At 49.1% G+C, this 27664-nt stretch overlaps 1 protein-coding gene across 5 annotated transcripts in view; it reads left to right on the top strand.

Annotated features, from left to right (window-relative positions):
• KSR2 (kinase suppressor of ras 2) overlaps positions 1 to 27664 on the top strand; it is a 436218-nt gene that overhangs the window by 324757 nt on the left and 83797 nt on the right. For 4 of the 5 annotated variants that reach the window (XM_042961770.1, XM_042961771.1, XM_042961773.1 and 1 more), the window contains exons 10-11: positions 16643 to 16710; positions 19574 to 19698. In XM_042961770.1, the coding sequence (XP_042817704.1) occupies positions 16643 to 16710; positions 19574 to 19698 (193 nt within the window). The remainder of the gene's footprint in view (positions 1 to 16642; positions 16711 to 19573; positions 19699 to 27664) is intronic. The other variant, XM_042961772.1, reaches the window with a different exon arrangement.

Raw genomic sequence — 27664 nt, 5'->3', positions numbered from 1 at the left:
GTGAAAGCAGAGTCCGGAGCTGCTGTGAAAGTTCCGACATGCTTCCGGTGTTTTTTTTGACACTTGTGTAACGACAACAATTTTGTACTTGTGTTAACTACAACAGAGCTTAGAGCTATCTCTAGTACGTAATTATGAGCTGGCTTTATTTTTACTGCTGTCACCAGCTGAAGTTTGGATTCACTCTTCCATGAACCAAATACTGCAGTTTTTACGTGGTTTTGAAGATGGGCAAAATTTGGGACACACTGATGGGCTGACAGAGGGTTGGATGGGGGACAGAAATGGGTAACGCACAGACGCCGTTGTCAAGGGGTTTAGGGAAAGACGCACCTACAGAGAAATGGATTTCGGGGGGACTGAAGTGCATGCATAAAGAGAGTGACAGATGGCATTGCACAGAGGGGGCACGGAGAATGGGGAGGCAGCTTTTTAGAAAAAAAATGGGCAGAACTGCTTGTTCATTTACTCAGCTGTTTATGAGCAGCTACTCCATAAATGTGCCAGGAGCTCTTCTAGGCAGCAGGGAGATCACAGTGAATAAAACGCACAAAACCCCTGCCCTCCTGGACCTTACGTGCTAGGGGAGGGGAGGGACAGTAAGCAACCCAGTAAAACAGATCATCTGTGCAGAGGGTGCCAGAAACTAAAGAGAAGAAGGAAGCAGTGAAGGAAGAGAGGAAGGGCCGGGCTTAGGGCTAAGATTTTAATTAAAGTGCTCAGGGAAGACTTTATACTTGAACCGGAACTTTGGAAAAGCCGTGTCTGTGGCACTGGACATTTCCTGTTCTCTGGAAGCATTCCAGAGCCATGGATTTGAATCTGCCCTGAAGGCAATGACTTTTTTAGTTTGCTTGTTCTTTTTGTTGCTGTTGTTGTTTGTTTTTTAAACCTAAAGCAATGTTGGTTCTGTTGTTGCTAGAAACTCCCTGGGTGAAAAGGATTGGATTGGACCCTGGTGACTCTACAGTGGTCCCTGGGCCAGCAGCAGCAGCACCTGGGGGCTGTTTAGAAATGCAGACTCTCAGACCATGCCCAGACCTGCTGCACCAGACTCTGCAATTTAAGACTGTCCTGGTGATTCTTGCACGCATTAAGGTCTGAGAAGCACTCCTCTGAGTGATCTCCAAATTCCCTGTTAGAGCTGATTTTCTTTGTCTAGATAACGGGTCTCAAACTTGGGTGTGCATGAGAATCCCCTAGAGGGTGTGTTAAAACACAGATTCCCGGGCCCGCCCCAGAGTCTGGGGTGGAGCCCCAGGATTTGCATTTCGGTAAGTTCCCCGGTGCAGCTGATGCTGCTGGTCCTGGGACCACTGCTCTACAAAAAAGTGGTAGTTTGCCAACATCAAGCTTTCTTTTCCAGCCTGACATTTCAGCACATGAGGTTTGTGTTTGGGGCTTTTGTTGTTTTTTTTTTTTGTGGTTTTGTTTTTTTTGTTTTTTGTTTTTACAAAAATCGATCGATCTTTGCTCACTATTTTTCAGGCTTTTGTGCCGTTTCATCTCTTGGCCTCAGTGCTATAAACTTGATTCTTCTTCATCATCGTCTCTCCAGTAATATTTGTGTGAGAAGCCAAACAGATAAGGCATGACTGGAACCCAGGCTGTAGGTCAGACACACACACCTGCATTTGGATCCTGACTCTTCCACGAATAGCTGTGTGACCACTTCTGAGCCCCATTTCTTCTCCTGTCCAAATAATATCTACCTCACTCGACTGTTTAAAAAAACAACAAAAATACAAACGAATAAACAAAACAAAAATTAAGTGAGCTAATACGTAAGGTAAGATGCTCAGTCTGTACCTGGCACATTATAAGAACTTCATAAACGAAAGCTAATGCTGTTACTAACTTCACGGATTAATTTTGGGGTACCCCCCCCACCCAGGAAGCCAGGATACTTGCGAACGTCTAACCCCCTTTCCTCCTGCCTCGGCTTAATGGCCACTTCCTCCGGAATTATCATCAGCTGTCTTGTTGGCGTTCTGAATAGAGAGATTAGCGAACTAATAGGAAATTATGCTCAGAAAGCAATTTGCAGTTATCTGAATTGAGGACTTTTCATCTAATAGGTTCATGAGCGCGGAATGGAGTTTTCGTTCTAAGTGGTCGGATGTCAGCACCATCCACGTATTGTCTGCTGACTGCAGATTCAGCTGCAGGAACGTGCTGATGGGTTTCCCAGCCCTCGTTCATGCCTTGTCTGCATCTTTCCTCCTCGGGGTCCTTCCACAGGTTTCCGCAGAGCTGAGTTCTGGTTCCTTGGAAACCCGTCCACCCCTATCTGCGTTTCTTACGGGATAGTGCACAGCGGTGAATTCCGTGGCTTGTGCTCTAAGCAGGGAGAGTTTGAACCGAGGTATTTTTGTGCATATGTGTGTTTTTTGTTTTTTTGTTTTGTTTGCTTTTACTGCATGGGCTGAATATGGAAGGGAGGGGGACGTCTTTCAAAACTGTCGGTGGAGAAGTAGCATTTGAATTATCTGTCTCTCCTGCGTGTTTTAGCCTCCCCTCTCCCCACTCCTTCTTTTGGGTTGGGTTCAGTTCAGTCAGCATCTCTGGTTCGGTGTGTGCTGTGAGGGGCGTTTCTGTGCTACCTCTTGGGGTTCAAAGGTGAAAGAGACACCGTTGCTATCCTCCAGATGCTCATGGTCACTGCTAGTGACTTAAAACTTAAAATCATCACATCTGAGTCCCTCCCAAGACTTCTTGGCCCAGACTCTGGCCATAGGGCGTAGAAACCTGCATTTTTTTAATTTGTTTATTTATTGACAGAGAGAGAGAGAGAGAGGGAGAGAGCAGGGGAGGAGCAGAGAGAGAGGGAGAGAGAAAATCCCAAGCAGGCTCCACACTGTCACTGCAGAGCCCGATGTGGGGCTCAAACCTACGAATCATGAGGTCGTGACCTGAGTCGAAATCAAGAAGTCAGATGCTTGACCGACTGAGACACCCAGGTGCCCCGAAACCTGCATTTTTTTTTTAACGTTTGTTTATTTTTGAGACAGAGAGAGACAGAGCATGAACAGGGGAGGGGCAGAGAGAGAGGGAGACACAGAATCGGAAACAGGCTCCAGGCTCTGAGCTGTCAGCATAGACCCCGACGCGGGGCTCGAACTCACGGACCGTGAGATCATGACCTGAGCCGAAGTCGGACGCTTAACCAACCGAGCCACCCAGGCGCCCCGAAACCTGCATTTTTAATAAGCTTCCCAGAGGATTCAGATTTGCACTGGGGTGTGAGTGAGAAACATGGTTCTAGAAGGAGGGGTGAAGCAGGTAGGTAATTATTACTGTAGGGGGATGTGCCCAGGCTGCACCAGGCTGGGAAAGGGTGCATACATGATGCACATCAGGGGGGCTGTCCCGGAGGCCTTTGAAGTCTTGAGGGAGGAGGGACACCTGGGTGGCTCAGTGGGTTGAGTGTCTGACTTCGGCTCAGGTCATGATCTCGCGGTTCGTGAGTTCGAGCCCCATGTCGGGCTCTGTGCTGACAGCTCAGAGCCGGAAGCCTGCTTTGGATTCTGTCTCTCTCTCTCTCTGTCTCTCTCTCTCTCAAAAATAAATAAACATTAAGAAAACAAAAAAGAAGCCCTTGAAGTCTTGAGGAAGGAGTGGGAAGTAGCCAGGTGGAGCAGGGGGAAGGGTGTTCTGGGCGAGGTCACAGGCAAGGACACAGGCACGGGCAAAGCCTGGATCAGGACTTAGAAGGACTCGAGCATATTTTTCAGTTGTTTGTCCTGGGCGGGGCCTGGGGGCCGGGGAATACCGATTCTTCTGTGCAGACAGGGCACCAGGCCATGCCGCTGTGACTCGTGGGTGTTACTCCCTGTGGCTCCCAGCCTGGGTAGGGACCGCTCGCTTCCCATCCAGCCCCGTTCCTTGAACCCTGGAGCTGTCATCTTGCTGGAGTGGGTCACTTGCCAAGGGCAAGGCCTTGGGGAAGACAGTGCTGGTATCAGGGTGGCCTTCGCTTCTTGCAGGAAAGTAGGAGCAGGCAGAAGCCAGGAGTTCTGATGTTCTCCCGGTCACCTGCTCTTACGGCCTGAGACGCGAGGGGTCTGGGAGTCAGAATGCCTGGCAGGTGCTAAGTCTCCTTTTTCTCTAAGACCAGGGAGCAGTCGCTCCTCTGCTTTGAAGACGGAATGATGAAGTTAGCGGTCACAGAGCACAGTCTTCCCTCACCCACATGTGACCCGACGGTCTGCTTACCTTCCTGGTGACCTCATTTACCGGTTGCTGTGGGAGCCGCTGCAAACAGTTCATACCTGAGACCTCCCCGGGGGGGGGGGGGGGTTGCCCTTGGGTGATTGTGGCTGCCTCACCCCAAGGTGCCCAGGAAGAAGCCTCCCCCTGCTCTGGGTGGCTCAGAGCCAGGTGCAGGGTACAGAAGGCCAGCCTGCTTGCCTCAAGGCAGACACGCTCTGTGGTGCGGTTCGCAGCCCAGAGCCCCGGGGGGGATCAGGCTGAGACTAGAGTCACCTGAAACCACATCTTTGCTTAGCTTCTCCCCCATTCCTTATCCAGCTTCCCCCGCAAAGGAAACAGCCTCTCTTGGAGAACTCTCTCCACTCACAAGAACACCCATCTCAGGATCTGCTTCTAAGGAACCCAACTTAGCATAATAAAACAACAGCAGGGGGCAGAGAGAGCTGTTTAGGTCCTGGCTCTGCCCCATCCTGGCTGTGTGGTTCTGGGGAAGTTTCTAAACCTCTCTGAATTGGATGTCATAGGACCTGTGAGTGCACCAATCGCATTAATGACTTGAGGATTCCCTCAAATCAGAATCTTTCAATAATTTGGTCAGCATGTATTAAGTTGCAGAGACGGATTTTCTATTAATGCAAAGAAGGAAGAGAACCCTACTCACTAAATCACCTGTGTGGGTTGAAGTGAGGGAAAGTTCTGGAAAATGTAGCACATTTCATCCTTTTCCATAGTTCTTGTTCCCCATTTGTCTTTTAGGATATTCTGAACCATCCTTCTTGGGAGACATGTTCAAGCATTTATAATGGGTTTTCTCAACCTCAGAACCATTGAAATTTGGGGCCTGATAATTCCTTGTTTGGGCAACTGCCCTGTGCATTGCAGGATAATTAGCAGCGTCACTGGCCTCCACCCCCCAAATGCCAGGAGCGCCCCCAACACACACACACGCGCGCACACGTGCACACAGACACATACTCCATCCCAAGTTGTGACAACCAAAAATGTCTCCAGACATTGCCAGATCTTCCCAGGGGGAGCAGAATTGCCCTTGGTGGAATTGCCTCTGGTTTATATAGTGAAACAGTCATTGCCAACCAATGGGACTGTGGTATACTTGTAATTCAGTTCTAGAGTGCCGCTTTAATATTTATTTATTTTTGAGAGAGAGAGAGTGCATACACAGGAGGGGGCAGAGAGAGAGGGAGACACAGAATCCGAAACATGCTCCGGGCTCTGAGCTGTCAGTACAGAGCCCGATGCAGGGCTCGAACCCACAAACCGCGAGATCATGACCTGAGCTGAAGTCGGACGCTCAACCGACTGAGCCACGCAGGTGCCCCTGGAGTGCCAACTTTAGAGTGCCATTACAATATTCAATAATGCGATCAAACATCTCGGTTTGCCTGGGACTTTCCTGGGTTTAGCACTGGAAGTCCCATGTCCCAGGTCACCCACCCATGTTGGTTGGGGCATGTCTGTGCAAATAGAAACATTTCCTGTGTTCTAATTTAGGTCACTGCTCACTTCTGTAGGGGTGAGACCCATAATCGTTTCCCTGGGAAGGTAAAAAGTGAGTTTAGAAAACTGAGTTAACTAGCCCAAGCCTCCCAATTTATTCCAGTGTTTGAATGCCCTTTAAACACGTTCCTTCTCCTTCTGCCTTCGGTAGCTTGGCTGGATGCGCTCGCACTTATTTCTTTCCATATAAGCTGGCACTTTACTAATTTTCATTAAAAAATTTTTTTGTTAATGTTCTTATTTATTTTTGAGAGACAGACAGACAGAGCATGAGCAGGGGAGGGGCAAAGAGGGAGGGGGAGACACAGAATCTGAAGCAGTCTCCAGGCTCTGAGCTGTCAGCACAGAGCCCGACATGGGGCTCAAACCTGTGAATCGTGAGATTATGACCTGAGCTGAAGTCGGATGCTCAACCGACTGAGCCCCCCCCGGGCGCCTCTACTGATTTTCATTTCAATGAGCCGTGGCTCTGTTATTGGATCTTTCTATTTGGATTTTGTGTACTTATTGGTTCTTCTCTGGGGCTGTATGTTCTCCTAACCTGTGTTTTTGCATCCAAATACCGTGTTTTATCTGAAAATTTCCTGGTTTTGCACAGTGACTCCAGCCACAGGTGATGAGGTGGAAGTGTGGAGTAAGCCATGGTTGGTTTGAGCAACGGGGTGCACTCATTTTCCTGGCCCTGGAAAGACTGAGGAGTTGATGAACACGATGCTGCAGCTGCCGTGAAGTTCCTGGAAGCTTCGGGAATTTATACCCCACACAGGATATTGGCAGGATATAATTATAAGCATGCATTTCAGAGATCACCAGCTTGAAGCCTGAACTTACTTTTCCATTAATAGCAACATTTCTGTTTTTGCAACAATCAGAATGGGAATTCACAGTCCCTTATGGGAGTTTTTGCCTAGTACGTGCAAAACTTTGGGTCCAATCACAGTTGTATGTGGAGGATGATTATTTTACTGGAGGGGCACCTGGGTGGCCCAGTAGGTAAGCATCCGACTCTCGATTTCGTCTCAGGTCATGATTTCACGGTTCATGAGATCAAGCCCTGCTTTGGGCTCCGTGCTGACAGTGCAGAGTCTGTTTGGGATTCTCTCTCTCCCTCTCTCTCTGCCCCCCCCCCCACTCTCTCAAAAAAAAAAGTAAAGAAAACAACTTAAAAAATAATAATTCTGGGGCGCCTGGGTGGCGCAGTCGGTTAAGCGTCCGACTTCAGCCAGGTCACGATCTCGCGGTCCGTGAGTTCGAGCCCCGCGTCAGGCTCTGGGCTGATGGCTCGGAGCCTGGAGCCTGTTTCCGATTCTGTGTCTCCCTCTCTCTCTGCCCCTCCCCGTTCATGCTCTGTCTCTCTCTGTCCCAAAAATAAATAAATAAAAAAACGTTGAAAAAAAAAAATTAAAAAAAAAAAAATAATAATAATTCTGCTAGATGCTGAGATGGGCATTGAGTGTGATGGATGGTGCTGATGGGATCATGTATTGAGGGCTTACTAAGTGCTGGACATTTTGCTGAACAGCTCGCATGCGTGAGCTCATGTAATCCTTGCAACAACCCTGGAAGGTAGGGTCTGTTCCTCCCCATGTGACAGATGAAGAAACGGAGGCCTTCAGGAGTAAATGCAAAGTCTCCCAGTAGGTAGATCTGCTCATCAAACCACCGGTCTCTCTGACTCAACATCCCAGACTCTTAGCCACTTTATGTGGGTAAAGGGCCAGCCGCACAGTAGGCCAGCAACAAATGCTAGCCCCCTCTCTGCTTCTCCTTGACTTAAACAGGCAGAATGGAAGATGCAAATCTGATCTCAACCTGACCTCAGACCAGAGCTAGTAATCTTTTTCCTCCTCATTCCCCAAGCCTGCTACCCTCTCCTCTATTTCTTGAATTGAAAGATGGCGAAGGTGGGGGGCGGTGCCTGGGGGGCTCGGTCGGTTAAGCGTCTGACTTCGTCTCAGGTCATGATCTCGCAGTTCACGGGTTCGAGCCCTGCGTCAGGCTCTGTGCTGACAGCTCAGAGCATGGAGCCTGTTTCGGATTCTGTGTCTCCCTTCCTTTCTGCCCCTCCCCCGCTCATGCTCTGTCTTTCTCTCTCTCTCTCTCTGAAAAATAAATAAAAACATTAAAATATATATTAAAAAAAGGAAGATAGCAAACGGGTCTTTGTGTTCTGATGAACACCTGCGGGTCCTAGGAACCAAGAAAACTCTGTGGTCACTCTCTCCTCTCTTGGGGAAGTTGCAGGATGGGGAGGGCGGGACATCTCCAACAGCTAATAAATCCACAGCTTTCCTGCAGTATATCCTCTTATGGAGAGAAGTGCTGGGTTTTCCTGATCATTTTTCATTATTTTTTGGAGCCTGCGGTATGATTTATATGTTAACACTCCCCACCAACCTTGTTCATCTCTGTTGTTGGGTTTTTTGTTGTTGTTGTCGTTTTTTTTTCTTACCCAGTCGCGGGCCAAAGAGCTCAGCCTCACTGAGTTGTCAGCGGGAAGGGGAAGAAGTGTTTTGATATCCTCCACTGAGAGCATATGGGGCATTTCTCGAAGCATTGGCTTAAATGAGAGACCACAGGGGAACCAAGATGAGACAAAACTGCTCAGTTGGGGGAGTCAGTGAAACAAGCCCCACTATAAAGGGGGCAATGATTTCGTTTTGTGATTTTGCAAGAAGCCTTGAGGAGCACTTAGTGCGGTGACCTGGGAGAAGGAGAGCAGAAAGCAGGAAGTCAGGAATATAATGTGTGAGGGAGCTTTGTGCCCTTTAATTGTACATATTCTGCCCGTAGAAGTGGGTGGGGCGCGGCCGGGAGTGGGGGAGGGGGTCTTTGCAAAATGCATATCCAGCCTTGCCTCCCCGCTTAAAATCCTTCCTTGGTTCTCCCTTGCTGTCAGGGTAAATCCAGGCTCCCAGTGATACGCTGTGCCATCCCTTACTGAGCTGTCCTTTCGCCCCTCTCACTACCTCCCTCCTTGAACCCAGGACTCCAGCATCACTGAAGTGTCAGCCCCTGCAGTAGGCCACCTGCCCACCAATCAACACATGCTCGCACCGCCTTGTGTTGCTTCTGCCTGGATCTCCCTTGCACACTTCGGCCAGCTCCCATTTATCTTTCAGGCTCAGCTCCGTCACCTCTTCCTGCAGGACGCCCTCCCGGACTCCCCTCAGGTCCAAAGTGCCACACCCGGTCCTTCACCGCCATCCCACGCAATGTACCTACGTTGTCTTCGCCCGTGTACCTGCCTGTCTCTCTGACCGGACTTCAAACTAGTTGAGGGTAGGGCTCTGCCCGTGTCCTTCACTCTCTGTACCCCCAGGGCCGGCACGGTACTTGGCACGTAGAAAGCGCTCAGGAAATGTTTGTTGGTGGAGTAGATCTCAAAAGGAGCTTCTGGAGGGAGAGTGGTTCTTGCCAACCCAAGCCCCCGAGAACCTAGTTCCGATCCACAGGGGATCCTTTCTAGAAAAGCGGCAACTCTGAGGCAGTGGGATGGATGGAAAAATGTTCGTGATCGGAATAGTAAGAGATGGGTTTACATACCTGGATGGCGAACTCTGGGCTGGATCTTGGCAAGAGAGATGATTTAAGAGAGAATTCTTGCCCTGTTTTATTACACACTCCCTGGGGCCTCACCCCGCACCTGGCACAGAGGAGGAAGGCAATCACATCTTTATGTGCATGGATGAATGAATGACCCTGACTCTGCTCTTTACTGTCTGTATGAGTGGCCTGCTTCCTGAGCCTCAGTCTTCCTGACTTTGAAATGGGCATGACGGTTTCCACCCTTCAGGGCTGTGCTGTTCAGAAAAAACAGGTTATATAAGAGGTAGGCGTTTCTTTAACGTTCCCTCATTCAGATGCTGGGAGCCAGGTTTTCAAAACATCGTTTGTTCTCAGTAAGGAAGGGCTGTGCCCTGCTCAGATGGATTGCAAAGCAAGCTGGGGTGGACGAGACAAAGTCAGGGTCAGGGAGTTGGGCTGCAGACTTTGTTAAATTGGTTACAACTGCCCAGTGGACCATTTGAAATGGACATGACTGTGTTCACCAGCAGGAATTTTGCCCGCCCCCCTTCGGGGAAGGCTAGCCTTCTGATCCCAGCGCCACACGGGTCTCTGGGCTCTCGTCTGCCCCACAGGAAGGCTGGGGGCCATGACAGATCCATTAAGGAAACAGCACAGCTGCTCATTTGTCCCCCACCGTTCCCGGGCAAGGTCCATGCAAGTCCATGTGCTTCTGGCCCAACCCCTGTCCTGACCTCACTGTGGGGGAGAGGGGACCTCGAGAGAAGAATGCAGAGACGGACACACCTGCATTTCACAAACCGTGAGAGATTCCTTTTATAAGAAATAGGAATCATTTTTCAAGAAGCCTTTTGATAGAGACCATTCACGCCCGCACACCGGGGGCGGTCAGTGGCATTCCATGGCTTTCCCTTCTGCCCTTCCTTCCTTGTCTTTCCTTTTCTCTCCTTCCGTGTCTGTGGTGTTTATGCAGCATGTATTATGCACCAGCCCCCAGGCCAGGCACTGAAAGGGGGGAAGGAACGGGAGGCTACAAGGATGAGGAAGACCCAGATCTTGCCCTCAAGGTAAATTCACACATTTAACTTTCAGACGGAGAGGATGTCTCATTTAGCCAGCAGCTCCTTTGGGGAACAAGATATCCCACGAAAGCAACTTTTCTGCGTAACTGAAGCTTATCCTATTAGCTTTGAAAGTTAAAAAAAAAAAAAAAAATTAACCTTCTTCAATGAAAAGTCTTAAATAAATCCTTTCCAAGTTTCCAGGCTGCGTGAGGTTCGCGTGGCATTCCCTGTGTCCACTCAAGTGTGTTTCAGCCTGTCTACGGAAACCTTGACCTGTGTGCTGCCTTGGTGGACCCCACTCGGGCATTTTTTGGTGAGATCCTCACTACAGTTTTGCAGACGAGGAACCTGGATCTCAGCAAGGCGGACGGATGTCCCCTTGGTGTGGGGAGGGCAGAACTGTGGTTCAGGCTCATGTTGGCTTGACTCGGAAACCCAAGCTTCTAACTACTTGGGGAACCCCATATGACCTTTCCCTGGTGCCTGGCGTTGTTCAGAGCCACGGTGCTAACTCATGGGGCTCCTCTGGGCCAAGTTTGATGGGGAGCTTTGTGCTGTCAGCTGTGTGCCCCCCCAGCCCTCCCTTTTCTCTGTGTGGAACGAAGCACCTGGAGAAACAAATTCATTAAAGGACCGTGGGCCGCAGACCCGCAAGGGACAGGGAGTAGAGGCTCGGCTTTGGTGTGAGAGCTTTGGGACGGCCGCATTGGGTTTTGAGCCTCCTTTCATGATCATGGTGTCCTGTTTGGGCTCGCCTCTTTCTCAAGGCCTCAAAACAAGGATTCGAGGGCAAGTGTATTGAAGAGGTGATCCGGACCATGCCAGCGGGGGAGCGGGGGAGTGAGACCATGCAGGGAAGGAAGGAAGCCAGTACTGGGTGCTTCGCCGGGCAGGTAACGGCTCTGGGTAGCTGGGGTCCAGTCTCACCTTTGACACCTCTGAGCCGTCCCACCCAAGGGGGAGGAGACTGGGATCATCACCAGCCAGGTCCCACCCGTGGGTGTTTCAAAGCTCCAGGCATTGCAGTCAGCCCCCAATTCAGCAAGAGAAAGTCCTCCACTGTCTCGGGGGCTTGAGACACAAACTAGCAATAGTAAGAATGACTGTAACAAAAACAACAGCACCTGCTACTTCAAGTAATCGTCCTGGGCACCCGCGTGTGTCATATCATTAGTTTTCTCTGCGGCTACGCAACTGCGGATACTACGTTTCTTTGCAGCTACAGATACTATGATTGTCCCCATTTTACAGATGACGAGACTGTGGCTCAGAGCGGGTCGGCGACTTACTCAAGTTGTCACAGCCAGGAAGTGATAATGCCGGACCTTGAACCCAGATCCCTGCTTCATATTTTCCTGACCCCATTTCGCCTTTTTGGAGGGGAGGGTGCTGTATTCTGGAAGATCTAAGCTTCTGGACACCCCTTGTTTGGGACGTAGAATGTGTCTTCCTCATTCAGTGGTTCTGGCATTCACTCACTCAACACCCACGTTCCCGGCAAAGACGGAATCAGAGCCTTGGAGGCTGAGCCTTGGGGGTCTGATTTGGAAGCGGGTGGTCGGCCTTAGTTTTCCCTTCTATGGGCAGTGAAAGGAAAAGTCTCATCTGGGTGGAATCCTGTGCATTTCCTTCTCTGGCTCCTTCTTCCCCTGCCCTTGAGGGTCTGTATCATTTCAGCGCTAGGCTAGTCGGCCCACTCAGTTAGTAGATGCCAGTGCTCCACCTACCTCCGTGCAAAGGGTTAAGTGTCTTAGTGTGAAAGTTCTCTGGGCTTTTCTGCAAGAGCAGTGGCTGTGCCCCCCTTGCTAGGTCCGCCCTTTGAAGCGCTGGCCAGAGGGACAAGCGTTCCATCTCCCACCTTTTGGCCAGAGATGAAGGAAGGCTTTTCTCTAACTGCAAAAGACAAGCAAACGAGGGATGCTGGAGGGGATAATGCCTGGGGGAGGCAGGACACGGGCTGAGGTCACAGGAGGCTCTGCCTGCCCCGTCCTGGTTCGGGCGGGGTCCAGCGGTGGCATGGGACTGTCTGCTCCTGCTTCAGAGTGCTGCCCACGACAGCGACCGGGCTTCTCCACACCTGCACGTCACCGTTCCAGCTGCGCTCGTTAGAGAAGACTCGTAGGCGGGAGAGGCAGAAAGGAAAAATTTCTTTCTGGAAGCTTCCAGGGCAGAATCAAGCGATTTCAAACAGCAGTGAGTGCAGAAACTTCTCGGTTCCACTCTCATTTGGCATCAGCGGATTCCCCAGCTCAGGGCTTCCCAAGCATCAGTCTGACCTATCCCGGCTGTGACGGCCTCCGGTGGCTTCCCGGGGCCTGCAGATTCAAATATAGACGGCTCGCCAGGGTTGCGGGGGGCCCTGTCCGTGTCTTCCTCCCTTCCTCGTGTCTTTATCGCTTTGTGGTTCTCTTCGGCCTCATCGGCCTTTAACCTCTGACCCCTGAACCCACCAGCTTGTTCCTGCCCCCCACTTTTGCACCGGCCGGAAGCCCTTCCTTCTCACTTCCATACCCTCCATCCGGTTTCCCTGAATGATTTTTTTCTTCCATCTCAACACACCTGCAATGATCTGATATTTGTTGACGTGGTTTTTATCCCTCCCCGTAAGCATAGCGGCTTCATCTGCCCTGTTCCCGGCGTGTCCCCAGGACCTGGGGCCCAGTAGGCCCCGTTGAGTGTTTGCAGAATGAATGAAGGGCTAGTCGCACATTCCCTGGAGCTTCGAACTAGGGTTTGGATGCAATACCAATGACCTCCAGGGGAACTGGGACTTGAGAGTCCGGGGAGCTTTAGAAAAGAAAAAGACATGGGGTGCCTGGGTGGCTCAGTCGGTTAAGCGTCCGACTTCGCCTCAGGTCATGATCTCGTGGTTTGTGAGTTCGAGCCCCGCATCGGGCTCTGTGCTGATGGCTCGGAGCCTGGAGCCTGCTTTGGATTCTGTGTCTCCCTCTGTCTGCCCCTCCCCTGCTCATGCTCTGTCCCTCTTCCTCAAACATAAACATTCAAAAAAATTTAAAAAAAAAAAGAAAGAAAATAAAAAGACAAATTTGCAGTAAGGTGGGATTTTTATTATCCTTGTGAGGTCAGGCAACTGTAGGGGAAGAGCAAAGTGACATCTCAGGCTTGTCTCAAAGGAGGACATTTTGATTGTGCTGGTTAGAGATCCTAGGAACCTTCCCACTTATTCAACCCACCCCCAAGATGTAAAGGAAGAAGAATGAAGGTTTTACAGGCATCTGCGTGGTGGTTAGAGCTGGGCTCGGGACTTCTGTCTGTTACTGGCTATTTGACCTTCAGCAAGTTATCCAAGTTTGCCGAGCCTCAGTTTTTCACTCTGTAAAATGGGGATAACAATAGTTCCTACTTTTTATTCTTTTTTTTTTTTTTTTTTTTTTTTGAGGTGGGGAAGGGCAGAGAGAGAGAGGGAGAGAGAGAATCCCAACCAGGCTCCGTGCATGGAACCCAATGCAGGGCTCTCTCCCAGGACTGTGAGATCACGACCTGAGTCAAAATCAAGAGTCAGATGCTTAACTGACTGAGCCACCCTGGTGCCCCTAGTTCCTACTTTTTAAGATTGATATGAGGATTAAATAAATTGCATAAAGCCCCGGGGGCATTTCGTGGCTCATCACAAGCACTTGTTCTCAGAGCTTGTACTTCTTTTTTTCTTTTTTAGTATTTTTTTGGGGGGAGAGCACAGGTTGGGGAGGGGCCGAGGGGGTGGGGACAGAGGAGCTGAAGCAGGCTCTGTACTGACAGTCTGACAGCAGTGAGCCCAACGTGGGGCTCGAACCAGTGAACCGTGAGATCATGACCTGAGCTGAAGTCAGACACTCAACTGACCGAGCCATCCAGGTGCCCCCCAGTAGCACCTCTTAATGCTTTTCAATCATCTTAGACTTTTAGGGGCCAAGAGCTGCCACTTTTTTTGACAGTTCTGAATTGTCTAAGCTAATTTGTCCCGAGTTGATTCAGTCATTCGCTCACGACCCTGTCGTGATTTTGTCATATGTATGTAGCAGCCTTCCTTTTATTTATTTACTATTTATGGCCTTTTACATTTCAATACATTTATTTAAGGATGGAAATGTGTCTTATTACCATGGGTGGAAAATCAGCATCACTTCCATTAATATAAGGCAACCAAGGAAAAAAAATGGAAAAATAAATTTATTTATTTTTTTAATGTTTATTTATTTTTGAGAGAGAAAGACAGAGACAGAGCACAAGCAGGGGAGGGGCAGAGAGAGAGACATACACAGAATCCGAAGCAGGCTCCAGGCTCTGAGCTGTCAGCACAGAGCCTGATGCGGGGCTCGAACTCACAGACCACGAGATCATGACCTCTGAGCCGAAGTCGGACGCTTAACTGACTGAGCCACGCAGGCGCCCCAGAAAAATAAATGTATTACATTTCCTGTGGATACTGTCGCCTGTCCAAACCTGGGACTAGGCTTAGCATGTGGTAGAGAGATATAAAGATGTGTTAGCACCAGAGAGTTCCCTGATGCAGTCAGAGAGAAGGAGATTTGGAGACGGACTAATGTTCTTACGATGTGATCCGGCATTGTTCCATGCTGCCTGCATTCCCCCCCCAACCCCCTACCCCCCCCCCCCCGCCTCGCTTCATCCCTGCACTCCTGGCGGCCTCAGGGCTAACCTTTCCATATGAGAGAGGAATTCAGTGCCCTATTAGGACCCAAAAGACTGAAGACAAAAAAATAATTGGGCAAATGTGCATAGACGTTCCAAAACAATCAACTAGACCAGTGGTTCTCACACATGAGCACATATCACGCTCAGGTGGAGGGCTTGTTCCAAACATGTGAACTGCATTTCAGCTCTGGAGTCTCAGATCCATCAATCCGGGGGGGGGGGGGTCCCAGAAATTGGCATTTCTTAAAAGTTCCCGGATGGTGCTGATGTGACTGGTCTCAGGACTCCACTTTGAGAACCACTGAGCTAGACTAATTGGGGGAGTCAAAGTTGAGTCTATGACTGGGTGTTGAGACCATTCTGTTAAAGAGAACTGTCAAATCCCTAGAGAGGAAGAAGGTCGAGGGCAAATCTAAAGCTCCTGTGCCTCTCTGTGTATTTTAATATTAAACCTCTGAGCAGGCTAAGGGTGTCTTCTGGCAAAGATGTTGGCTGTTGGAAGTTAGGCTGGCGTGCACAGAAATGATAAGGGAACCCAAAAGGATGCAGGTGGGGTACCCACAGCATCTGCCACAGCGTGTATCTTTCCTACTGACGTAAAACTCTAAACGGAAAAGACAAAGCCAGGTCAAAATTACTTGGGGTTTCTATTATCTATTATCCTTTTCAAGTCTGGTAACTCTTTGGGGGAGAGCAAGGTGACATTGTCTCAAAGTAGGACATTTTGACTCTAAACTCTTCGTACGTCTAAAACTGAATAGCCGTTACTGATCTCATCCTAAGGGGAAGCCATGGTTAGCTGTGTCCTGTTGCTTGAGGCTTTAAGAAGAACGAGAAACCACCTTTGGCACCACTGACCTGAGGTTTCTGCCAGGAAAGCTCAGTTAATCTGTTTTTCCATCTGTAAAATGGGAATGGTAATATCCATTGTGTAAGGTTGTTATAAAGGTCCAATGACATAGTGTATGTAATATGTTTAGTGCCATGGTTGCCAGATGAATTTACAAGAAAACAGTGGAAGATTATTAGGATTGGATGATGACGATGACAATAAAGATTAAAAATACAGACCAAAAGTGGAAGTATCTTTCAAAGCATAAAGTCCGAGTGGACATGGTTGGTGAAAGAGTTGCTACCCACTCTGAACCACCCAGGACTGACCTGTGAGGGGAATGGCAACAGACTCTCTTCAGAGTTGATTTCCTAGGTGCCAAGGAGATACTTTAGCTGCCCTATCTCATCTCAGATTTTTGTATCCACGGCTTCTAGAGATTTCTAAACCACCAAGGCATCACATCCATCTATTTATCCATCTACCTACCCACCCACCCATTCATCCATCCATTCATCTATCCATCCATCCATCCAACCACCATGTGTCCATCCACTCATCTATCTATCCATCCTTCCATCCGTCCATCCACCCACTCAGCCACAATTCCATCTACCCACCATTCCATCCATCCATCCAACCACCATCCGTCTCCCCATTCATCCATCCATCTATCCATTCATCCATCCATCCGTCCATCCACCCACTTACCAACCCATCCACCCACCCATCCATCCACCCATCCACCCACTCACGCACCATTCCATCCACCCACCCACCCAGCCTCCCAGCCACCCATATTTCCATCCTTCTCTCTCTTTCTGTCTCTCAGGTTAAAGTGCCACAACAAATGCACCAAAGAAGCCCCACCCTGTCATCTCCTGATCATCCACAGAGGAGGTAAGTATTTAACACTTGGTGCCCTAGGGGTAGGGTGGCGCAGGGACTCCTGCAGGCCCTCTGAGATAGCTGTCCCATCCAGGCCATTTCTGCGTACCTCTTAATCCCCCGATATTTGCCAATTTTTTCCTTTCTGACGCTCTTCTTCCTGCCATCTGTCCCCTTCATCCACTTCCTGTGCCTGTTCTCCCTGTTCCTTGCCCCGCTCCTGGTCTCTCTGATACTTTTGCCCCCAGATTCATCTCCCCTTTCCTAACTCTTTTTCTCTCATTCTTGTCTGCTCTCCTAATTTCCACTCTCCTCTCTTTCCCCCCTAATCTCATTGCTTTTCCTTCCCACTTAAAAAGAGTGCTTGGCTGAGTGTTTCCTCTCACATGCTCTCCAGACTCAATCATTTGGCCCTGCAGAGGTGGGCATGGGGAGGGGTCGGGCTTGGGTCTGTTGGTTTTGGGCCATCTGTGTTCTGTCCCCTGGGCCTCTGGGAGTGTCCTGGCCAACCTGTCCAAGCAGCGAGGTAACAGCTGCCCTTGGGAGAGCCGTGGCCAGCCTTGTATCTTGCACAAAAAGCAAGACCAATTTAGTGCGAAGGAAAGACCAGAAGGAGAGGCTTTTCCCTACCTGCCAGGGACTCAACTGGGGAAACCTTGTAGTCCAGCTTTCAAAATAGTTCTCCTGATTCTTGTCTCATGGAGGAGTTATCTCTGGCTTCTGTTATCTATGTTACAGTTCATTCACCAGGGGAGGGGACTCTCTGGGCCTGTGCTGTCCAATACAGTAGCTGCTAACCACCCCTGGCCATTTAGATTTAGATTAATCTAAATGAAATAAAAATAAAAATTCCATTATTCTGTCACACCAGCCACGTTTTAAGGGCTCAGTAGCCACGGGTGGTGGCTACCATATTGGATAGTGCAGACAGCCAACACTTTCATCATCACAGAAAGTTCTGTTGGGTATCACTGGCTCTGACCTTTGCTATTCAATGTACAGGAGACCTACTGAATCAAAATCTGCATTTTTAACCGAATCTGTGGGCAGTTCCTCTGCCCCTTAAGAGGCAAGACTCTAGGGTACCAGTTGTAAACTCTGGTACCTTCCAGGGCCAAACCAGGATCCTAAATAAGAGAAGGTGGCCAGGTGGGGCCATGCAAAGTGGAAGGGGATTCCCAGGAACCCTCTAGAGAGGACAGCCACTCCAGCAATGATAGAAACAACGTGGACCTGAATTTTTCTCATGTTTCAAAGAAAAGCCCAAATAGTTGTATTATTTTCAGATATTAGCAACTTATTACAGTTTTAAAATTCTTGCTGGCCAATTCCCTGCCCTCCCACCCTCCCATCTATAGGTGGGCTAGAGCCTTGGAGCCGATGTTGAGGTTCACAACCTGCTGATGTGAGACAGAGTCCTTCCTTGTCCCTGCTATGTCCCTCTCAGCTCCCCTGGCCTTGGTCAATGCACGCTCCAGGGAATCTGCCCCGATTTAGAATGAGCCCAAGGGAAACTCAAAGAAGGAAGCAAATTGCTGCCGAAAGCCTTGGGATGTGTTCCAAAGCCATTGGGCCGTTGGTTTTCGATGATCTTTGCATTGCTTACCTCCGCGAGGGGAGGAAATGGCATGGGAAGGAAAAGTCTTCAGCCCTCCTGCCCCTTCCCACCCATCCTTAATTAAGAACCATCTGTTCCTTGCACAACTGTATATGCTCAGTGAGGCTATTTTTTAAAGCTGAATTCTCACAGCTCTTGACCCCTTGTCTTGCTTGGGTCAGCTTCATTGGGGAAACCACCTCCTAGCGGTCTTTGCCGGAGTCCAACTCCCATGCGGAGACCAGAACCAGCCTGCTGCAAGGTGACCCGCTTCCAGAGGCCGACACCTGAAGAAAGGCTCCCTACGTGCTGCCTTCATGGCCGTGCCCCCTTTGCTCAAAGGCAGCAGGTGCCCGTACATGCAAAGCCAGTGGAACTTGCCAGAAGTCCTCCAGCTTCTTGCTTTCCCCCCATCCCCCACCCTTGTTGGTAGGAAGTTTAAAATATAGTTGGTTTCCATGGAGATGGCAGCTCAGGCTAAGCAGAGAAATTAAATTCCTAGGTCAGTCCAAAGCTTTAACTTCTCCACCAACACCGCCCCCCCTCCCCCCGCAACACAAAACAACTAACAAGTAACACTGCCAGGCATCAGATTTGAATTTGAGCTCCTCAGTTTGCCCCTCCCTGTGGTTCCTATAAGAAGTGATAATAAGAGAGGGGTGACGGGAAGAGAAGCTTGGATGACGTCGTTTGGATTTATTTAGCATCAGCTGTGTGCCCAGCTTTTTGTGCGGCTTCAGGGAGGACATTGAGGGGAGGTCTGGAGATACTAAGCCTTCCTTCCAGGGATCCCTGTGGCCTTGTTTAGGACAAACGTGTTTTGACACGCAGCAGGCTGCCCGGGCCTGAGAAATCCCACAAATGACGAAAGAGGATCCCGACACAAAGGTTAGACGGAGGCAAGGATGGGTGGACATTCTGAGCTTATCCATTGATTGTAGATCTTAAGGAATCAGGAACCTCTTATATTTCAAAGGAGGGTCAGTTCTGAAATGATGCCCACGTGAAACAATTATGGTATCGAAAACAAATGGATAGCTTCGGCTTCATTATCAAGATGTACAGTTGTCAAGTCATTCCTTAACAACATAAACATTCTAGAAAGCACAGAGGACACCTGATCTTAACGCCATGACCTGACAACTATCGTTTTTGGAGGATTCCCTTCCCATCCTGGGGGCAGGCCTTCGAGATGGGGTCTCAGCTAGGCTTTCCTGGCAGAACGGTTTAACACGAAGCGGTACTTAAACTCCCAAATTGCTGTTTTTACCCCTACGGATCCAGCAAGGTTAGTCCGGACAGAGTCCGTCCCGTGTGACATCAACAACCCTCTACGAAAGCCACCCCGGTATTCGGACCTGCACATCAGCCAGACGCTCCCCAAAACCAACAAAATCAGCAAGGTGAGGGCGGGGTCCTGCTGGGTCGGGGTATGCTGGGGCTGCCACTGCCTGGGAGGGGCAGGGAGGGGGGCTTGAGCGAATTGCTCTGGAAACCTTCACCTCCCAGCCCACCTGGGCTCTCCTTGTTCCATGTGGTTTATGTAAGGAAAGCTTAGCGGAAAGCATCCAGCCCTCCGTGGAGAGTGAGTGTGCCAGAAATCTGTCTAATTTAGAGAGAGGGCACACGGAAATGAGAATGAATGAATGTGTCGAGGAGGGAGCAGTAGGGATTGCGGGAGAGTCTAAGCAGGGTTCCTGAGTGATCCAGACCCAGCTCCCTTTGCTCTGTGAGATGTTTTGCCAACCTGCCGGGATTAACCTTGCAGATGGCTGGGTTGACATATCTGTTGAATCGGACCACCGAGGGACGGAAGACTGTTTTTTGAGCTCCTGCTAGAGATTAGATAGATGGATATGTGGGGGGCAAGGTGGGGGGGGAGGCAAGCTCTGAGCCTCAGCCAGTTTGGTTGACTTCTGGCTGGTCCTCAGATGGTCAGCCTCTCTATGCACCTGTCCACTGTGGCATGGAAATTTCCAGCGTGATTTCCATGTGTTTGGTCTGTTGGTTGGACTGCACCAGAACCTTCCCAGGGACACGTGCAGCCTTATGGTGGGAGGCAAAGCCTGCACGTGCCAACAGGTGATTTCTCAAACTCCCCAGTGCTTCTGTGCACCGTGTTGAAGGTGGGTAAAGTGCAAATCAATCCAAGCCTGTGGGAAGTCACCACCTGTGTTCAGGACCCAGATGAGCGTCACGATGGCTCGGTGACCTCTCACTGGCAAGGCTCTGTCTAGCTTCTCTGCATAAGGCTGGAGAGAGTATTGCTTCTCCCCAGTCCATCCTCCAGAGAGCAGCCAGAGTGATTCCTAATGAATGCAATTTGAATCCTGTCCCCCTCTGCCTCAAAACCACCCAGTGGCTCTTTACTGCATTGAGAAAACAAATCAAGCTCCTTCTGCAGCCTGCAAGACCGTGCATAATTTGGTCCCTCGCTCCGTCTCTGACCTCCCCGTGTACGTCTCCCCACCAAAGCCCATATGTTCTTTCTCTCACACACTATCACCCACCGTTTTTACTACTAGCTCTCAGCCATTCACCATCTGGCTCCTTGTGGCGTCATCTAAGCAGTTGAGAGCTTGGCCTCTGAAGGCAGGCGAACCTTGCAGTCAGCCCTGGCTTCTCCCACTTACTAGCGGTGAGCCTCAGGGCAGGCCACTAATTTCTCTTGGCCTCAGTTTTCCTGTATATGAAATGGGTACGTTCCAGTTATCTACCGCTGCACAGCAAAGCCCCTCAAACTTAGTGGAGCACGACAGCCTTTTAATTATGCTCGTGGAAACTGTGGGGACTGAACTGGGAAAACTTACACAGCTAGGGGCTGGAATCTTCTAGAGCAGAGATTGGCACACTATGGCTCACAGGCCAAACCAGCCCAGCACCTGCACCTGTTTTTGTGAATAAAGTTATATTGGCATGAGCCACACCCATATTGTCCACGGCTGCTTTCACACTATGATTGAGAATTGAGTGGTTCCAACGGGGACCACATGGCTCACAAAGCCTAAAATATTTGCTATTTGGCCATGTTAAGAAAAAGCATGCCAGCCTCTGAGCTAGAGTCGTCATCAGTCACCTGTCTAGTGTCTGCCTGTGGTGCATCAGAGACCGGGTTCAGCGGAGACCCAGCGGAAGCATCTACATGCGGACTTGCCTTATGGTTTGGGGTTCCTCACAATATGGCGGCTTCAGGGTGGTCGGGTTTCTCACCTGGCAGCTCAGGGCTCGACGAGCAACTGAGCAACAAGGCAGAAGTTGCCTGGGCTTTTGTAACTTAGCATTACCTTGGTGCGTTGTCTTGGCTTGTCACTAGCCAGGGATCGGTAGTGTCAGTTCTGCTCTGTCATACTGACGGGGGCTGTCGCGCTCCTGCTCAGATTCAAGGGGAAGAGGCATAGAAACCACCTGCCGATGGGAGGAGTCCAAGGAATTTGAGGCCACGTTTTAAAATGTCCACGGTGGCTATAATAGCACCAGCCTCAGAGAGTTGTCTTGGGGATGAAATGAAGTAATCCACATACAAGCATCTAGTATGGTTCATGGCACATGTTAAGCATCCAGAAAATTCTAGATACTGTTTTCAGCTTAAATCTTGGGTTTCCAATCCAGATCTTAGGTCGGGTCCACTTTTTCTTTGTTATTTGCATAAGATATGTATAGGTCTCTAGAAGAAGGGATCCCCACCTCTGGGGGTGCTTAGGAGGCTCAAATGGTACGGTTCCTAAGAAGTAACTGTGCATGTCTAGAGAACCCATCCTTTTCTTTGTGACATCTTAGGGGGCGGGCTGCTCAGAGCATCTCGAGACCTTCCTCTCTGGCTTTGCCGACATACTGAGCCTCTTGATCAGATGGGACAGAAACACGGGTCAGCTAGATCAGTGACTGTGACATTGTTCTGCTTGTCTGCCAGCGGGAGAATTTGATAAGAGAAATAAATTAACCTCTATTTAGAAAGCAGCTTTGACTTGAAGGTGGACAGGATCTATCACAGGGCCGGGTTATTTTTTCCTCTCTTTCTCTTCTCACTGGCTTCACACAGATTCTTTTTGTCAGGCAATGATGTGGTTAGTGCAATAGATTTCTGAGCCAATTTGGTCTGAAGGCTTCCTTTTCATTGCTCTGTCTCCTCTCCTGTCTGGCTCAGTCAATCCAAGTTCACAAAAGCCCGGCTTTTTCTCCCGACGTAATGGTTAGTTAGAGTGTGCATTTTGGAGTCAGAAGGCCCAGCCTTCGAACTTCGTTCCTTCACTGACTGTGTGGCCATAGCAAGCTCTCTCTACCTCGGTTCCTTCCCCTCCTCCCCCATTAAAGGGGCAGCACAATAGCAGCTATGACTGGGATTGTGGAAAGGAGTAGATGCAGTGATAGGCGTCAAGGATTTAGTCTGACCCTGGATGGTCAGGGCATGGAATGGCTTGATGGGGGAAAGAGGAACGGAAGGAGGAAGAGGAGGCAGAAAGAGGAAGAGGGAGGAGGGGGAGGGGGAGGAGGCAGAGGAGAAGAAGAAACGGCAGTATCTGCCAGCTCCTTGGGGGACCAGGCTATAGCCCTTGTCCCTCCAGGTCAAGGCATCAGAACCCCATCTGCCGTGGTGTCCAAGGCTGAAGATGCGCCTGCTGTAGTGACGCTATTCGAAATGGCTGCATGCCGGCTTGCCCTTTCCAGTTGGTCTTGCACTCGGGCCAGCTCCATGGACCTCCAGCAGGGCCGTGGATCACTGTCCTGTTCTTCCATCATGATTGTGACTCACCTGCTCTTCTTGGGTCTGCTCCAGTCTGTTACTGCTGACTGGTCTCGTCCTCTACCTTCCCCTCTTCTCCATGTCATTGCTTCTGCCTCCATGTACTTCTCATAACCTTGGCTTCTTTGTTTTCTGGCCTGTCGTGGCTCTTCTGTTCTCTTTGAACCTCATCTCGTCTCTGCCTGTGCGCCTGATGCTGTCGGCCAGCTCATCTTTTCATTCCATGTCATAGTCATGGGCCAGCTGCCATCTTGTTTGGACCTGTGGTCCTGTGTTGGGGGTGGGCCGTGGAGGTCACAAGACAAGTGTGGTTGTTTAGGACTGTCTGTTCACCACAGTCTATTGGGTTGGAGGGTAGGGACAGTTTCCTTAGGAAAAGTCCATGAGAGAGGCAGTTACCATCACCACCATGTCCAGATCAGTGCTCAACTGGGTGGAATGGAATGGGAACATGGGAGATAAGCATGCTTTTGTTCAATTCCCAGAGTCAGATGTGAGTTTCTTGTGACTTGGGACAACCTTGTGCTTCTGCTGCTGGGCTGGGGGTAAGGACCCAGGCCATTAACTCTCTGTATGACACCAGTAAGTCACTCCCCCCCTCCGAGTCCCAGTGTCCCCATCTACAGAATAAGGATTTGGACTGGGAGGTCTCTGAAGGATGTTTCTGTATTTTAGCTGTGCTCTGAAAGAGGAATTATGCCACTAGCCCTTCCTGGAATGATCTGATTTGAGTTTGAGTTTCCTTCGATGGAATGCAACCTCCCGTTGCTGGTCCCATTGGGCCATAGATCTCAGTCTGACCCAAAGAAGGAATTTCCCCTCCTATTGTAGCAATTTGGCCAAGGAATGTGGGCACCATACGCAGCTATCTCTTGAGATGATTCTGTTTATTCACATCAGCCCTGAGCTACAGAGATGAGAAAGACCTAAATCCTTCCCTCAAGGAGGTAGAGATAATTCCTTGCTCCATAAATGCAATTCCTCATTCCAATCCTCCTTCTTTTCTGTTATTCACTCATTCATATAACACTTATTACTACCTCTTATGTTTTTGTTTCTGTGCTAAGTTCTGCAGATTCCAAGATGAATAAGACACCATCTAGTAGGAAGAGATAGACCTTTCCCTCCCTCTCTCCTTCTCTCCATCCCTCCAAGGCTCCCTCCCTTCATTTCTTTCTTGTTTTCCTTCATCTAGCACCCATCTATTTAAGGACCACACTGTGGCTGGGAATAGGGAGCTCCCAGCCTAGAGGGCAAAACAGACAAGTAGGCTGAGAAGCGACTGGGTAGAAGCAACAGCTGAAGCCGAGTGAGTGGGAAGAGCCAGCACCAGGAGCGAACGATGTGCTTGACCTGGTGGAGCAGAGGGTCAAGGGAACTTCCCAGAAGAGGGGAGCTGTGAACTGTGTCTTCTAGGCAGACTAGGGATGGACAGATATTCCAAGTCGAAATAACAGCATGTCCCAAGCCTTGAAGATGTGAAGTGGCCTGGTTGGCGTTGGGGACCGTGAGCCCCCTCATCCAGCAATAATGTAGCACCCCTACCTGATGAGGTAGGGTCAGTGGAAGCCTAGTGGAGAGTCAGAACTTTTACCACCACCCAAATAATGAGGCTACTCTGTTGTGCTTGGTGTCCGTGAAGGCTACATAGGGAATGGTAATAGTACCTCTTAGTAGAAGTAGTACCTCTCCCAGAAAGAGCGTATCAGTGGAGGCCTATGAAGGGGCTGGAATTCCCACCCCACCCAGCAACAGTTAGGAGCCCCTCCTGTCCTCAGGTGCCGACAGAGGCAGAGGGCGTAGGCATCTGGCCCTACCAGGGAATAACAAGACAGCACACGCCCTCTTCCCTGCTAGGGCAGGGTCACGGGAAGCCAGCTAAAGCCAAAGGTTTAAGTAAGAACCAGAGTCTCACAACTTAATACCCAGATGTCCAGGCTTCAGTGAAAAATCACTTGTCACACCAAGAGCCAGAAAGATCTCAAACTGAATGAAAAAAGACAACCCATAGATGCCAACATTGAGACAAGTGAGATTTCAGAATTATCTGACAGAGATTGTTAGAGCAGTCATAAAACTATTTCAGCAAGCAATTACAAACACTCTTGAAACACACGAAAAAAGTAGGAAATCACTGCAGAGAAATACAGAGTCTCAGCAAATGAATAGAAGATATAAAGAGGAACGATATGAAAATTTCAGAACATATAACTGGGAAATGCAAGAATTAAAAGTAAAAACTCAGTGGAGAGACTCAGTGACAGAATGGAGGGACAGAGGAAAGAATATGTGAGCTTGAAGATACAACAGTAGAAATTACACAGTCTGGATAACAGAAAGACAATTGACTAAAAAAAAAATGAGTAGGACCTCAGGGACCCTTGGGACAATAATAAAAGTCCAACATTGGTGTCATCAGAATGCTGAAGGAAAGAATAAAGAGGGCAGGGCTGAAAAAATTCTCCAAGAAATAATGGGCAAAAACTTCTCAAAATGGGCAAAAGACATAAACCCCTGTTCCTGTTTTTCTGATTCAGAAGCTGATACGCATACCATGTTCATGGATTGGAAGATGCAACATAGTTAGGATGTCAGTTCTCCTCAAAATTGATGCCCAATTCCTATCAAAATCCCAGCAAAATATTTTTTTTTGTAGATGAAGACAAAATTATTCTAAATGTTATATGAAAAGGCAAAGGAACTTGAATAACTAAAAACAGTTTTGAAAAAGAATAACGTGGGAGGAATCAGTCTGCCCAAATTCAAAGCTTATTATATAGTTAACAGTAATCAAGACCAAAGAGGATATACAGATGGCAAGTAAACACATGAAAAAATGTTCAATATCATTAGCCATTAAAATGCAAATTAAAACTACTGTGAAATGTCACTGCACTCCTATCAGAATGGCTAAAATAAAAAATAGTGACAATACCAAACATTGGCTAGGATGCAGAGAAAATCAGTCTCTCATACATTGTTGGTGTAAAATAGTGTACCCATTCTGGAGAACGGTTTTCGCATCTTCTTTAAAAACTGAACATGACAGGGGTGCCTGGGTGGCTTAGTCAGTTGGGCAGTCAACTTCGGCTCAGGTCATGATCTCACAGTTCATGAGTTCAAGCCTCCTGTCGGGCTCTGTGCTGACAGCTCAGAGCCTGGAGCCTGTTTCGGATTCTGCGTCTCCTCTTCTCTGCCTCTCCCCCCACTCACTCTCTGTCTGTCTCTCAGAAATACATAAACATTAAAATATAAAAATACAAAACTGAAACTAAGCATAGCAGTTAATGTGCTGTCAAGAAATTGCACTCCTGGGCATTTATCCCAGAGAAATAAACATTTGTTCATACAAAACCTATACCTGAATGTTCATAGAAGCTTTATCCACAGTAGCCATGGAGGGGAAACAACCCAGCTGTCCTTCAATGGGCGAATGGTCACACACACTGTGGTACATCCATGTGATGAAATACTACTCAGCCATCAAAAGGAACAAACTATTGATATATTCAACAACTTGGATGCATCTCCAGATAATTTTTCTGAGTGGGGAAAAAAAAGCACCAATCCAAAAAGGTTCCATACTGGATGATTCCATGCATAGAGCATTCTTGAAATGACAAAATTATAGAAATGGGGAACAGATTAGTGGTGCCATGGGTTAAAGATGGGAGGGAGACATGTGAGGAGACAGAGAAGGAAGTGGGGTGGCTATAAAAGCACAACATGAGGGGTCCTTGGGGTGGTGGAAATGTTCTGTATGTGGACTGTATCTGCTCGCCATCTGTGTTGTGATATTGTGCTATCATTTTGCAAGATGCAAACATCAGAGAAAGCTGGTGAAGCCTGCATGAGATCTCCGTTACTTCTCTTTTTAAAAAACAATTTATTTATTTTTGGGAGAGACAGAATGAAAGTGGGGGAGAGGCAGAGAGAGGGAGACACAGAATCCAAAGCAGGTTCCAGGCTCTGAGCTGTCAGCACAGAGCCTGATGCGGGACTCAAACTCACAAACCTCAAGATCATGACCTGAACTGAAGTTGGACGCTCAACTGACTGAGCCACCCAGGCACCCCAGATCTCTACTACTTCTTAAAACTGCGTATGGGGGCACCTGAGTGGCTCAGTCAAGCATCCAACTCTTGGTTTTGGCTCAGGTCATGATCTCACAGTTCATGAGATCGAGCCCCACGTTGGGCTCTGTGCTGACAGCGCAGAGCCTGCTTGGGATTCTCTCTCTACCTGCCCCCCCCCCAATAAATAAACTTTAAAGAAACTGCATGTGAATCCACAGTTATCCCAAATAAAAAGCTCAATTGCAAATTATGTCGTCAACATAATCGCAACCATTGGTTGACAACAAAGTGCCTCAGCCCAGTGGGAGGGGTGTAGGTACATTCATAACCTCATTGAAACTTCACAGCGGACCCAGCAGGTGGGTGTTCTTAGCCCATGTGAGGGACAAGGGGAGACTGAAATTCCCAGAAGTAAAGTCACTTACTTGGAGGCGGGGGGAGTGAGTGGGCTCTGGGAGGGTGACATCACAGCATAGGCACCCATTGGGCATCTGATGGAGAACGCCCGTTTCCTGTCCCCCTTCTTGCCCTCCTATGCTGGTTGGTGTTTCT

Source organism: Panthera tigris, chromosome D3 (genome assembly GCF_018350195.1).
Source record: "Panthera tigris isolate Pti1 chromosome D3, P.tigris_Pti1_mat1.1, whole genome shotgun sequence".
Taxonomy (NCBI): domain Eukaryota; kingdom Metazoa; phylum Chordata; class Mammalia; order Carnivora; family Felidae; genus Panthera; species Panthera tigris.
The sequence above is the reverse complement of the archived record's forward strand: the minus strand, read 5'-3'. Positions and strand labels throughout refer to the sequence as shown.